Source organism: Peromyscus leucopus, unplaced genomic scaffold (genome assembly GCF_004664715.2).
Source record: "Peromyscus leucopus breed LL Stock unplaced genomic scaffold, UCI_PerLeu_2.1 scaffold_794, whole genome shotgun sequence".
In the NCBI taxonomy this organism is placed as follows: domain Eukaryota; kingdom Metazoa; phylum Chordata; class Mammalia; order Rodentia; family Cricetidae; genus Peromyscus; species Peromyscus leucopus.
In genome coordinates this window covers 3,498-15,498 of record NW_023505722.1, presented here as the reverse complement: position 1 = coordinate 15,498, position 12,001 = coordinate 3,498, and the positions used below count along the sequence as shown (strand labels likewise).

At 42.7% G+C, this 12,001-nt stretch overlaps 1 protein-coding gene across 1 annotated transcript; it reads left to right on the top strand.

Moving 5' to 3' along the window:
- The first annotated feature begins 2,177 nt into the window (after positions 1-2,177).
- LOC114709618 (disks large homolog 5-like) lies at positions 2,178-11,664 on the top strand. Its single transcript, XM_037201998.1, has 7 exons — positions 2,178-2,189; positions 5,123-5,175; positions 6,377-6,520; positions 7,375-7,555; positions 8,409-8,524; positions 10,411-10,511; positions 10,671-11,664. The coding sequence occupies exons 1-6, from the start codon at positions 2,178-2,180 to the stop codon at positions 10,496-10,498; spliced, it is 594 nt and encodes a 197-aa protein (XP_037057893.1). The 3' UTR covers positions 10,499-10,511; positions 10,671-11,664.
- The last annotated feature ends 337 nt before the right edge of the window (positions 11,665-12,001 follow it).

Here is a 12,001-nt window from a genome sequence, read left to right as displayed (position 1 = left end):
CACCATATAGAAAGGCATCACTCCCTTCATAAGTGCAGCTTTTAACAGCCACAGAAATGGGTCTCCTCAACCTAGGGCCCACAAGTTGTTACAGGAATTTTTGTTGTTTTCTTTTTTGTTTTTCCCTGATCTCTTCATGTGCCTTTATTGATTTTATTATATGTATTGGTTCACTTAAGACAAAGGCGGGATCTAAACAAGACAATATGCTATTGTTTCCAAGCTCTGAATATGTTAAATAAAGCGTCACACAATTAAAAACTCCTAGCATTCAATCCTTCCTGAGCATTTTACCCCCTGAAAACCACAGTTCTCTCTTGGGCAAAGCAGAAATAATAGGTCACATGCCATTTACTGCAATTAAATTGGACAATTTAGCATTCCTGCAACAACACACACCATGCATGGCAGCGCTCCTTCCTCTGCACTGTCTTCTGGCTTTTCTAAGAGGATGGCTTCCATTCTCCTCAGATCAAGTCTACCACAAATTCCCAGCATCACCTCTCCCCCTCTACACACTTGCAAATCAGTCACTTCCAAGTCAAGACCACAGGGTTCCAAAGGGCTCCACTCAAAGTAGATAGTCACCAGCTCTCTCTCCTCCACTGGGAACTCAGAGTTCTCGGGGAGGGAACTGAGCCTCACCAACCACTACTAGGATTTTCACATGGTGCCTGTAACTTCCTTAACTTTTCTGGTCCATTAGTTTCTAAAGGGAACTGGGGAAAGTGTTGTGCATAATTCACAGCAAATTCAGGCCAGCTAGAGACCGAGTTCCTGGAAGCTAGAAGGAAAGCATCACAAAGAGAAAAGTCCTTGTGATCCTAAAACAGAGAGTCAGGGATCAAAACTTAGACTTTCTGCTCTGGCATAGAATCCCATCTTGGTGATATCAACCCATGACTCACAAAGACCTAAGGAATGGTGAGGAGCTTAGAAAAGGAGATGACCCACATCCTTCCAAGACGTTCTCCACCTCTGCCCAGCCACCAAACATGATGACCTCCTGAGGACCCTACAGGAGCAGCAAACACAACAGGAAAGGCAAGGCTTTTGTTGCTGGGTTATTATTATTGTTCCCAGAGACCCTCAGGGCAGAGGCAGGAGGTGTGAATTTGGGTGGAGCCAGTGGTCACTTCCTGGGTAAGCTAAGGGAAGAAGTGTCACCCTTGTCATACAGGTAGAGCAGTGCCCTCCACCAGATCCTTGCCCAGCTCAGTAAACTGTAGAAAGGAAGGGTGGCCGACAGGCTGGAGGAGCCAAGGGGGACTTCCACTCACCCTTGCCATCTGGGATCTGTGTCAGCATGATGATGCCCTTCAGGTAGAGAAAGGGCACCAGGTGTGGCTGCATCTTCTTCAGGGAAGAGGCCAGGTCCTCGAGGTGGTCCTGCTCCTAGGCCAGATGCACCTGGAGCAGCAGCTCCTCCTTGGTGCCTCTCTCCTTCTTGTTCAGTGTCAAACACTTTGCTGAGCTTATCCCTCCCAAACATGGCCTCCATCTTGATCAGGGCCCTGACCAGACTCTGCAGCCACCGGGCAAGTTGCTCCTTGCACGGAGGATCCTTAATGGCGGCCTGCCCTTCGTTGTCTTGCTCGGGGCCAGCTTCACAGACTCTTGGCAGGGCTTCCACAGAGGATGTTAGGGTCTGAGCTGTGGGGCGGGGCCCATAGGCTGGGTTCTGGTTCCCTGTGTCTTGAGCCTCAGTGAGGCAATCAGCAATTGCATCCACCGGAGACCAAGATGCTGGGGTCGGAGCTGTCGGGCAGGGCCCACAGCCTGGGTTCTTATGCCCTGAGGCTTGAGCCTTAGAGTGGCCCTCAGCAACTGCATCCTGGCCTCCAGGGCTTAATGCAGTTGGCTGCTGTTGCAGAGACGGGGATGATCTCTGGGCTGGCCTAAAGGCTCTCCTCATCATTTGAGCTTGAGCTTGCCCGCGGCCAGACTGCATTTGCTCCTTAGGGAAAGTGGCTGAGTGCCCGAGACGCCACCACCTCAGCCTGCACAGCTGTGGCCTGAACCCACAGCCTCTCCGCTCACTGGCTAGCCTTCCGCCTGGAGACGAAGGCTGATGATGATTTAAAGCACCAGAAGGTCACACCCCGATTCTGACTCTGACCTATCCCTGTGGCTGCTCCCACGCCTTCTCCATCCCCACTGGTCCTTGAGTTTTCAGGATGAAGGAACAGGTGATGGGAGTTAGGCCTGACCCCAAGCTTTTTGAGAAAACACCCCTCACCTGTTCACCTACTGCCCATAATCTAAGGTCTCCTGAAATTTCCAAAATAAACTTTGGACACAGTTGAAAGCTCTTAGCCCTAAAGTTAGACATCGCCAATTTTAGACCTCTCAAGAATCAGTCACCATAGAATTTCTCACAAAATCTTCCACTAAACAGATAATAGCATCCTGCTCCCTGTATCTGAGCTCCAGAGTCAAAGGCAGTTGGATGTTTGCAGGAGCAGGGCTGTGCATAAGGAGCTTTTACCGTGAGCTGTTCGAGATTTCTAGCAAGAAAAGTGCTCTCCCCATAGGAGTCATGGGCCAGTTGTAGCAAATCACAGTTACCTTGCTTCCCCTAATGACTTTCAGAGACATTTAATCAGGCTGCATCTAGTATTGTGTTTTGATTCATCTAGGTTCATAAATATTGCCCTTTTATTTTTATAATTTGCCATTTAATTATTTGACCGTGTTTTACAATAGCTGGATCTTGTGGATAGTAGCGGATTTTAGTAACATGATTAATATTCCATAAAGTGTAAAATCTCGAAGGTGTTGTCTAGTATAAGCAGGATCATTACTAGTTTTAAGTTGTAATAGGAGTTCTAGAAAGGACACCCATAAAGAACTATTTGCCAAAATCAAGTTTTAGATAAGACACAAATGTGTTTTTGTGGAGATGCCAGTGGCCCATGCTAAACACAGGTTGTTCTCTGCAGCTGATTGGCTAGAGAGAGGCATCATGCATGCCTGTAGTGAGCCTATTCTGAGCATAGGCATCTAGATACTTGATGGCTAAGAAAGAATAATTTTAGATGAAAACTACCAAATACTCCAACTTCTACTGATTGCATTTTTGTTTAACCCATTTTGGCCTCCAAGGGAATTTGAGCAACATGCAATTATTTTGGCATTGTTGGACACTATATTTATATTATCTAGTAGAAATATTTTTAAAACCTTTTGTTTAATTCACACTTATTTTTAAACCCAGCTAAGCCTGTTTACATTGTTTGTTTTAACTTCTTATGATATACAAAAATTTTGATATAAAATTTATATTTAAATATAAATTTAAAAGAATTAAGTTTTTTAATCACAAATACAAGGAATATGAGTGGTGTCCCGGCTTTCAGTTTCTGAAAGACATACAGTTAAAATGTCTCTATTGTTTATGTTAAAGATAAGACAAAATTTCTTTTGCTCACACTGTACACATTGGATGCGTGCATTATTGGACCAGGCATAAGCAGGGAAAGCTCCTACAGGCTCAGTAACAGACAGCTCATGGCACCAAGCCCTTGATTAAGCCTCCTGCCTGCAGCCTGAGTCAGGACCTCTTCTAGCTTTTCTCCTAGGCAAGATTTTTGTTCTATGTTCTCTGGAGAAAAAATGAGTGAGCAGTTCACTATTACTGTCATGTTTTAATAGAATTGAATTTATTACTTGTTTATTTACCTAACTACAAAGCAAGTTCCTTGAAATAAAGGAATAGAGAGAAGTTCCACTGAAACACATCATGAGGGTTATTTTTTTCAGTGTAAAGTCTTTCAGCAAGGTAAACTGTCTGTGTAAACAAACTTCATTCATTTTTAATCATTGCTTTTGGCCTAACCTTGAAAATATGAACATCATTCTAACTGAAACTTTTCCCTATAAAATGAAATCTATTTGTAATTAGTATGACTACAAGCATAGTTTTAGAAGACTTTAAAGAATTTTATTATTTATGAGGTGATCATTATTAACTTGTAGGACCTGATTGTATTTAACAGTTTACAAAGAGTTGGAAGCTTTTTCTATAATTAGGATTTTACAATTTTTTTTTTTTTTGGTTTTTCGAGACAGGGTTTCTCTGTGTAGCTTTGCGCCTTTCCTGGAACTCACTTGGTAGCCCAGGCTGGCCTTGAACTCACAAAGATCCGCCTGACTCTGCCTCCCGAGTGCTGGGATTAAAGGCGTGCGCCACCACCGCCCGGCAGGATTTTACAATTTTATCCCTATTGTTTGAGTTTTAAAAATTTGGATTGAAGATTTAACTTAAGATCCTTTAGCCTCAAATATAAAACTTAAATGAAAACAGTTCATAGACTTGAACTTAATTTTATTTTTCACTCATCCAGGGTGTACCATTATAGAATATCACAGTTTCTTATATGACTCAGTTTATGCAGAGAGATTAAAGCTGAACAAAGTTGGGAAAGACAAAGATATTGTATCTTCAAGTGCATTTCTGCTAACCTAAATAGATCTTAGGTATTTAAGAGCCTTTTTTTTAAATCAAATATACCAAATTTATCAGTTACATATTTGTTTCTTATTTAAAATTTTCCAGAATCCTGGTATTCAACAGTTAGCAAATACATAAGTGGTTGGGCATACATCTTTTGAGTCAGGTTCTTCTATCCTGAGTAGATTTATATTTCCTTAGGGAAATCTCATGATATTAAATTCCATCTTTCTCCAAAATATTTTGAGGAACTGTGATTGCCTATTTAGTCTATAAGGGAGATATAATAATAACCAAAGGGGACAGTAGGAATAATAACTTTCATACATGCTGCCTATGTATAGATTTCTAAAGTGATAAACTTTTGTTACAAGTTTTCAGCTGATTTTGTTATATATTTTACAAATTTTAACCATGACCCAGGAAATTACAAATCCAAAGTTAAAGAAATTATATGTCTTAAGATACTATTTTTTTGAGGTAGGGGGCAAAGAAATTAAGAGATAAAGTGTGTTAGAGTACAAAGTAGATAGAGCTCAGAGATTTTCATCTCTTCATTACACTTTTTTAAAATTTATAACGCTTTTGTAATAATTCTTTTCTATCAGGTTAAGCCAGTTTCCAATTTTAGTATAACTCTATCCTTCATGTGCAAATATATATCAACAGAATGATCTGAGAGATCACCTCATCTTAGTAACTGAAGGATCCTTGGACAACAGGTATTTACTGTTTCAAACTCCATGGTGACTGTCTTGGTTCCACAATTTCACCCTTAGTTTATTTTGTCTAAAAAATGGGTGTCTGGGAGATTGGGTGCACCTTCACGGTATCCGTTTGCCCAACACCATTTCTCTAAATGCTTCCCTGAAGCAAAACCTGACATATGGGCAGGAGTGAGATGGGGACATTAGACTGTTCTGCTTCCTACAAATGAAAACCAGAGCCTGTGGCCTGAATCACATAACTCAGGGATTGAGGCAGTAGTGTGTGAGTTCCCAGCATGCATTTGGAGAGATCCTGTCAAGTGGTAGCTAGTGTGAGAATGCTGTGATTTTTTTTTTTTTTTACTTGCCTGGCAAGACATTGTGTGCTGGATGCTTCTAGTAGCAGCTGGAGAGGCCTGGTCCATCATCTTAATATGTGGCAGCAAGGCCTGGTACCGAGGTCTGCTGCTCTTAGAACTCTCTGAAATGACACAATTGCATGGATTAGTTTGGCATCTCAATGAGAGCATTCTATCACCTTTCCCTCTCTCAGTTTCTCTCTCTGACTCTCTCTCTTTCTGTCTCCCTGTCTCTCCTTCTCCTCCATCTTTCTGTATCTGTGTGTTTGTGTGTTTGTGCATATGTGTCCCTCTTCACCCTGCAATCAAGTGTCTATGGTTGAGCATGAAGTGTTGCTTGTCTCAGTATCTAGGTGTTGTCTACATTGGTGTACTGGGAGCCCCATTTTGAGCAGCATAGCACTTTGCCAGTGTGTTCACTTTGGTGCCAACTAGGAATGCCCTGGGGGAATTTATGAAGCTGTCATAATATTGAGTCTCATCCTCAGAAATGTTCTTGATGTGATTTTAGCCTCCATATCATAATAAGCACCCTGGAATGAGAATCTCTTATTTGAAGACAGCAGAAACATCATAGTTTCTGGTAGACCCAGACCTGTGATAGACTCTTGGGAATTCCATACCAAGCTGGCTGTGCAGGACTCCTGAGGGAGCTCATTCAGTCCCAGCTGCATCCCTCTTAACACCCTGCCTCTGCAGGCCTGGGACCAGAAGAGCAAGTGTCATAAGCAGCCGGAGGTCCCAGTACATAGGAGTCAGGCTGTGGCATCTCATTAATTCCAGTAATATAGAACACACACTGAATTCATGTGATCCTTGAGGCCTGTATTCATGGAATTCTTTGCTTCTTGGTCCAGGCCCTACCACAGGCCAAATCCTTTCTATGAAAAGCTCAAGATGCAACATCAGCAGGTCATGTCAGACCTGCAGAATTTTGAGAATGAGAATATGGAGGCCTCACAGAAGCTCAATGAGCTGACCAAGGAGACAGTCTTCCTTTGGTAAGTGCTCGTCTTGGCTGGGACCCCAACTGTTGTACAATGGCCAACTCTGATTTTCTTTGTCTCTGGACTGCAGGGTCTGCAGATGTGCTTCTAGTTTTTCTGCTTCTTAGCCAAGAGCATTAGCAAGCAGCTTTTGGACTTAGGCCTCTTTACTCTGTTTTGCTGAGGGTTAAAGAGACTGTTAGCTCCTCTAGCACCATATTGTCATACTCAGTAGACTCCAGATCAGTGGTTATCAACCTTCCTAATGCTGTGACACTTCAATACATTCCTTCATTGTTTAGATGACCCCAAACCATAAAATTATATTGTAGTGATGTCTTAACTTTATTGTGCTACTGTTATGAATTTTAATGTAAATGTCTACACAGGACATTTAATAAATGTCCCTTGTGAAAGGCTCCATAGATCCCAAGGGTTCACACCCCACATTCTGAGAAGCACTGGTTAGGTAGAAGAGCAATTGGCATCACCAGAGGGTTGTCAGGCAGGAGCTGACTGCTATGGGATCTATGCATAGACCCTCTGGGTCTCCTACTTCCCCAAGTGTACTTGCACATTACCCTCTGGTGTTTCCTCATGACAGTGGACTGATTAGGACAGGTGGGGTACTCCTCTTGTTTTTGGAAGTGCATGAATTTCTGTTATTTTGGAGGGTTTTCAGAAATAATCTAATTCTTGCAGGAAATAACTGTTCTCTGCTTTTGGTCTTAAGTGCCACTTTCATTACTGTTGAAGGTTCTTGTTTACATCTTCCTGTGAACCTGGGGTAGAGTTGGGTTGTTGAGGCATGGAGTCTTGTGTGACCAGAGGCAGCTGTCAAGGTCTTACTATTTGGAGTGTATTTCTAGTGATCTGGAGAGCCGGCTCCGGATGGAGCAGAGTCAGCAGATGAAGAAGTTGGACATGCTGAGGCTAGAGAAGGAGAAATTACTGGAGGAATGGGTCCTGCTGAAGCACCACTTGGGTGAATTGAAAGTGCTCAGTAAGGACCAAGAAGAGACCAGTGACCTCCAGAACGAGCAACAGCAGGTAGGACAGGCAGCTGGGTCACAGTTAGGTCCAGCACCATTTACTTATGTAAACTTACCCAGTCTACCCATCCAGACACCTGTGCTTTATCTCATCACTTTCCTCATCCATACACCCATTCATCCACCCACTTCATGACATTAAATTGTTCATTCTGTGTCTGTGCATTAGTATTTCTGGGAAGTGAGTGTCCTCTGAGAATCTAGGTCATTGGCATGCAATCCCTGATGCTCTTCTTGAAGCTGTAGTCAAAAGGGAGAAACAGGCCAATCATTCATCACACAGCTACCTGTCATTGTGATGGGAGGATTGCTATACACAGACTTGAGTTCAAGAGTAAAAAATTCTCTAACTACCTCCACACAGACTGACCAAGCAGAGTATGCTCCCCTAGGCCATTTTAGTTCCCAAGGATGGAAAGCTGAGTTTGTGACTTTTCCTAAAGGCCGCTGTGCTTATTCTAAAGATAACTGCTCCTCTATCACTTTGTGCTTTTCGTCTCACCCCTTTATCTCTCTCTGTCTCTCTGTGTGTTTTGTGTGTGTGCACACACGTGCGTGCATGCGTGCGTGCGTGTATGTGTGTGTGTGTGTGTGTGTAACGGAGGCATGTGGAAGTGCAGTGCATATTGCATGTGGATGACAGCTAGAGGAGCCTACTGGGTTTCTCTCTGTCAGTCTCTGTCTTATGAACTTGAAACAGGCTTTCTCATGTCCCAATGAGCTTGAAATTTGGTGAGACTGACTAACCAGCAAGCTCTTGGGGTCCTCTGTGTGTGCTTGCACTTGTGTGAGAATGTATTGACTATACTATACTCAATCCTCCACTAAGGACACAATCTTCTAATGAACAGGAGCAGCAAAGAATGGAGGAGAGACTTCAGAGCTTGCTGAAGCAGAGGGAGCTGGTCTCACAGCAAAAACACTTGGCAATAAAGCTGCAGTATCATTTGACTGTCTCCCAGATGAGGTAGGAACCCAGGCTGATGTTGGGGCATGGATCCATTTGGGTCCCCTGTACTAAAGCTCTCAATCCTTTGTGGGCTTTTGCTTATCAGCAAGACTCCCCAGTCCAAGCAAGGGTAGTCCAACTCAGAACTCAGAGTATTATGCTGATCCTGTCAATAAGAACTTTTATCCGGCAAACAGTATGTTTGATACTCCTTGTGTCTGTAGACTTGTGTCCCCATCCCTCCCTTCTGATATCTCTGGTGTGTTCTCAGCAGGCTTTCCTTGAACTACAGAGCTCTGCCTGCTTAAGCCTCTCAAGCGATGGGATTTAAAGGTGTGTGTCACCATATCTGAAATCACATATTTATTCAGGAATATCACCTGTAGGGATGAGATTCACGCCCTTGTCATTATTTGATGTAAAACTGACTGTCTTCATTGTTTGAGCATTTCCCATGTAAAGTGTACTGGGGGTATAATAAGTTTAGTCATTGGCAGGATGAACCCAGGCAGATGTCTCTGCTGAGGATTATTCAGAACCTTCACAGAGTGTTGTGTAACAGCCTCCTCTAGAGTACCAGGATGTAGATTCCCAGCTGTAGGCCTAAGGATAAGCTGTTTTTGCTTATTGCCTGATACCATGCAGTGACAATATTCTCAGACACATGACTCAAGAAATGCTGCTCTAGCATGACAGGTTCCATCTTGCATATTACCTGGGTGCAGGAGGCCTGATCATTTCATATGACCTTATTCAGCTGTCTAGTTTGCAAAGTTGTATTAAGTCTATGTATAAAAATGAGATGGTCTTTTTTAAATTATTTTTTATTCATTTTTCATACTAACCACAGATCCCCCTTTCTTCCCTCCTCCCACTCTCCACCCAACTTCTCCTCCCACACTTCATCCTCCTCGTCCAACAAGGTAAGTTCTCCCATGGTGGGACAGCTAAGCCTGGTACATTCTGTTGAGGCACTCGCTTCATAAAGAGGCCATTCTTTATGAAGCGAGAGCAAGGTGTCCGACCATAGGTAATGGGATCCAGAAAGACAGCTTATGCACCAGGGATAGATCCTGATCACACTGCCAAGGGCCCCTCAAACAACCAGCTACACAACTGTCCCCATATGAAGAGGGTCTAGTCCAGTCCCATGCAGATTCCACGACTGTTGGTCTAAATTTCCTGAGTTCCTTTGAGCTAGGTTCAGTTGTTTCTGTAGATTTCCCGATCAAGATCTTTACCACCCTTGCTCATGTAATCCCTCTAAAACAGAATAGAAAAAACACAGCTTGAAATTTTAAGGTTTTCTATATCAAACATCATTATACAACATGGAAAGAAAAATAAAATAATATCAATTAAAATCAGAAATAAGGACAAGTGTATGTGATGGTGCATGTCTTTAATCTAAGTGCTTTGGGAGCACAGGCAGGAAATTTCTGGCCTCTTGTAGCCATCCTAGAATATGTAACAAGTTAGTCAGAGATGCATATTATAACCCTGCCTAGAAAGAAATAAACAGAAATTGAAGGAAAAAAATGAGGTGGTCGATGAGAAACTCATCATGAACAGTCTGCGTGTCTTCAATATGATGTTATGTATGACTTTAATATGCTATTCTTTTTGTTTAAATGATGTCCCTACACTGTAGGAAAAATCCTATTCTTTCTCATAGAGCAAAGTGCATACAGTACTCAGATCAACATCTGATACTTGTTAAGGGCAGAAAATAATTCAAGGCCCATCTATTCTGTGACACTTATTCCTTAGGGGTACAAACAATGACTGATGCCAAAGATCATTGTTGACTCTCCAGCACAATTGAGTTCTTCTGATATCACAGACTGACAGGTGACATGGTGGATCCCCACCAGGACTCTGCCCTTACTAACTTCCTCCTCTAGGTCAGAAAATCTCCAACGTGACCTGGAACAGTCCACAGCTCAGGATGAGAGCGTCCTGCCGACAGAGCTGCTGCAGCAGGAGTACTAAGTGTCATAAGCAAGTGAGCCACCATGACATCCCATCCCCAGCAACATGGCATTTGTGGGGTGGATGTTTCTCCTTGATTCTTGTTTGGTATGTGTGAATAAGCCCTGAATTTGTCTAATCAGAAACACAGCAAGGCTGTTGTTGGATCTGATTGCCTTTTCTTCTCTCACAGCACCCTTTATGAGAACTGAGGAGGCTGGAGGAATCCATAGTCAACCAGTACCCCTGACATTCTCCACTCTATGATCAAGGCCTCCTCAGAACAAGACATGTACTACTAGTTGTAAAATCACCAGTGAGGCAAGTATCATCTGCCCTGCTGTGGTCCATCCATAATCTGATCCATGTGTCTGTTGATTCACTAGTTATGGAGTAAAGAAACCATCAAGATGCTTGAGATTAAAAAAAGAAACCACCAAGAATTATGCAGAAAAAGCAGACATCTACCAGCAAGTGTTCCCAGTGAGGGCCACAACAACATGGAGAGAGAATATGTTTCTATTCGCAGTTACTCTGAAAGTTTATTGCTACAAACTTTTGTGAGCTGACTGAGTCCTCGGCCCTTCATATGTGGAGGGAGATATGTCAGCAGAGACTGTGTTGTTGTCATGCTGCTATTCAGACAGACCACACAAAGGAAGCATCATCTTCTCACTCCAGTCCAGTGCTGGACCTACTCAATGTCGTGCACATGTGATGGTGAAGTGAATTGTTCTGTTTAGGAAGGATGCCACCATGAGCTTTTACATCTTTGAATAGCAGACGCTCCCCATGTTCTTTTTTGGTCTTGAATCAGCACACAGACACATTTTCACTGACAGAATCATACAGTGGCCAATATGGCATAAGATCAACTTTGGCAAAGGCTTAACCTAAAAGCCTCAAAGTGGCATGACTACACTTGTTTTGAAGCGGTTATTTCAATTCAGGGTTGTCTTCCAACTTGTGTCTAAAACCAGCCACAGGGTGTAAGACCCTGCACTAAATCTGCACGATGAGAATGCATCTTAGTGTAAATAGTTTTGTTTTGTTTTGGAGTTTGCATGAATTTAGATTTTGATGTTCTTTGTTTTGTTTTGCTGTTTTGCTATTTTTTGGTTCTTTTGTTTTTTCTTTGATTTCATATATTGCTAAGGCTATACACTGGATATACTAAGTGCCCCTATAAGCCCCTATCAGTCAAATTTCTGTAATTTCACAAATAAAAAAGTAATTTCCAACTTTTCATTCTTTTTTTAAATTTTTTTATTCAATTTACATATCAACCACCGATCCACCTCCCATCCCTCCTCCCTCTCCCTCTCACCTTCCCCTCCACCCCTCTATCCCTCCTCCAACAGGGTAAGTTCTCCCATGGGGGACAGCTAACCCTGGTACATTCTCTTCATTCTGAAAGTAGCTTTTGTAGTCATGCGTGGTGTCACACTCCTGTAACCTTAGAACTCAACAGGCAGAGATGGGTCTCTGCAAGTTCTAGGAGCCTTAGGCTACATTGTGAGTTCC

Coding starts and splice junctions, on each gene's coding strand:
- LOC114709618 (XM_037201998.1), top strand. Junction 5,176..6,376: donor GAAGGATCCTTGGACAACAG/GTATTTACTGTT, acceptor TTCTTGGTCCAG/GCCCTACCACAGGCCAAATC. Junction 7,556..8,408: donor TCCAGAACGAGCAACAGCAG/GTAGGACAGGCA, acceptor TCTAATGAACAG/GAGCAGCAAAGAATGGAGGA.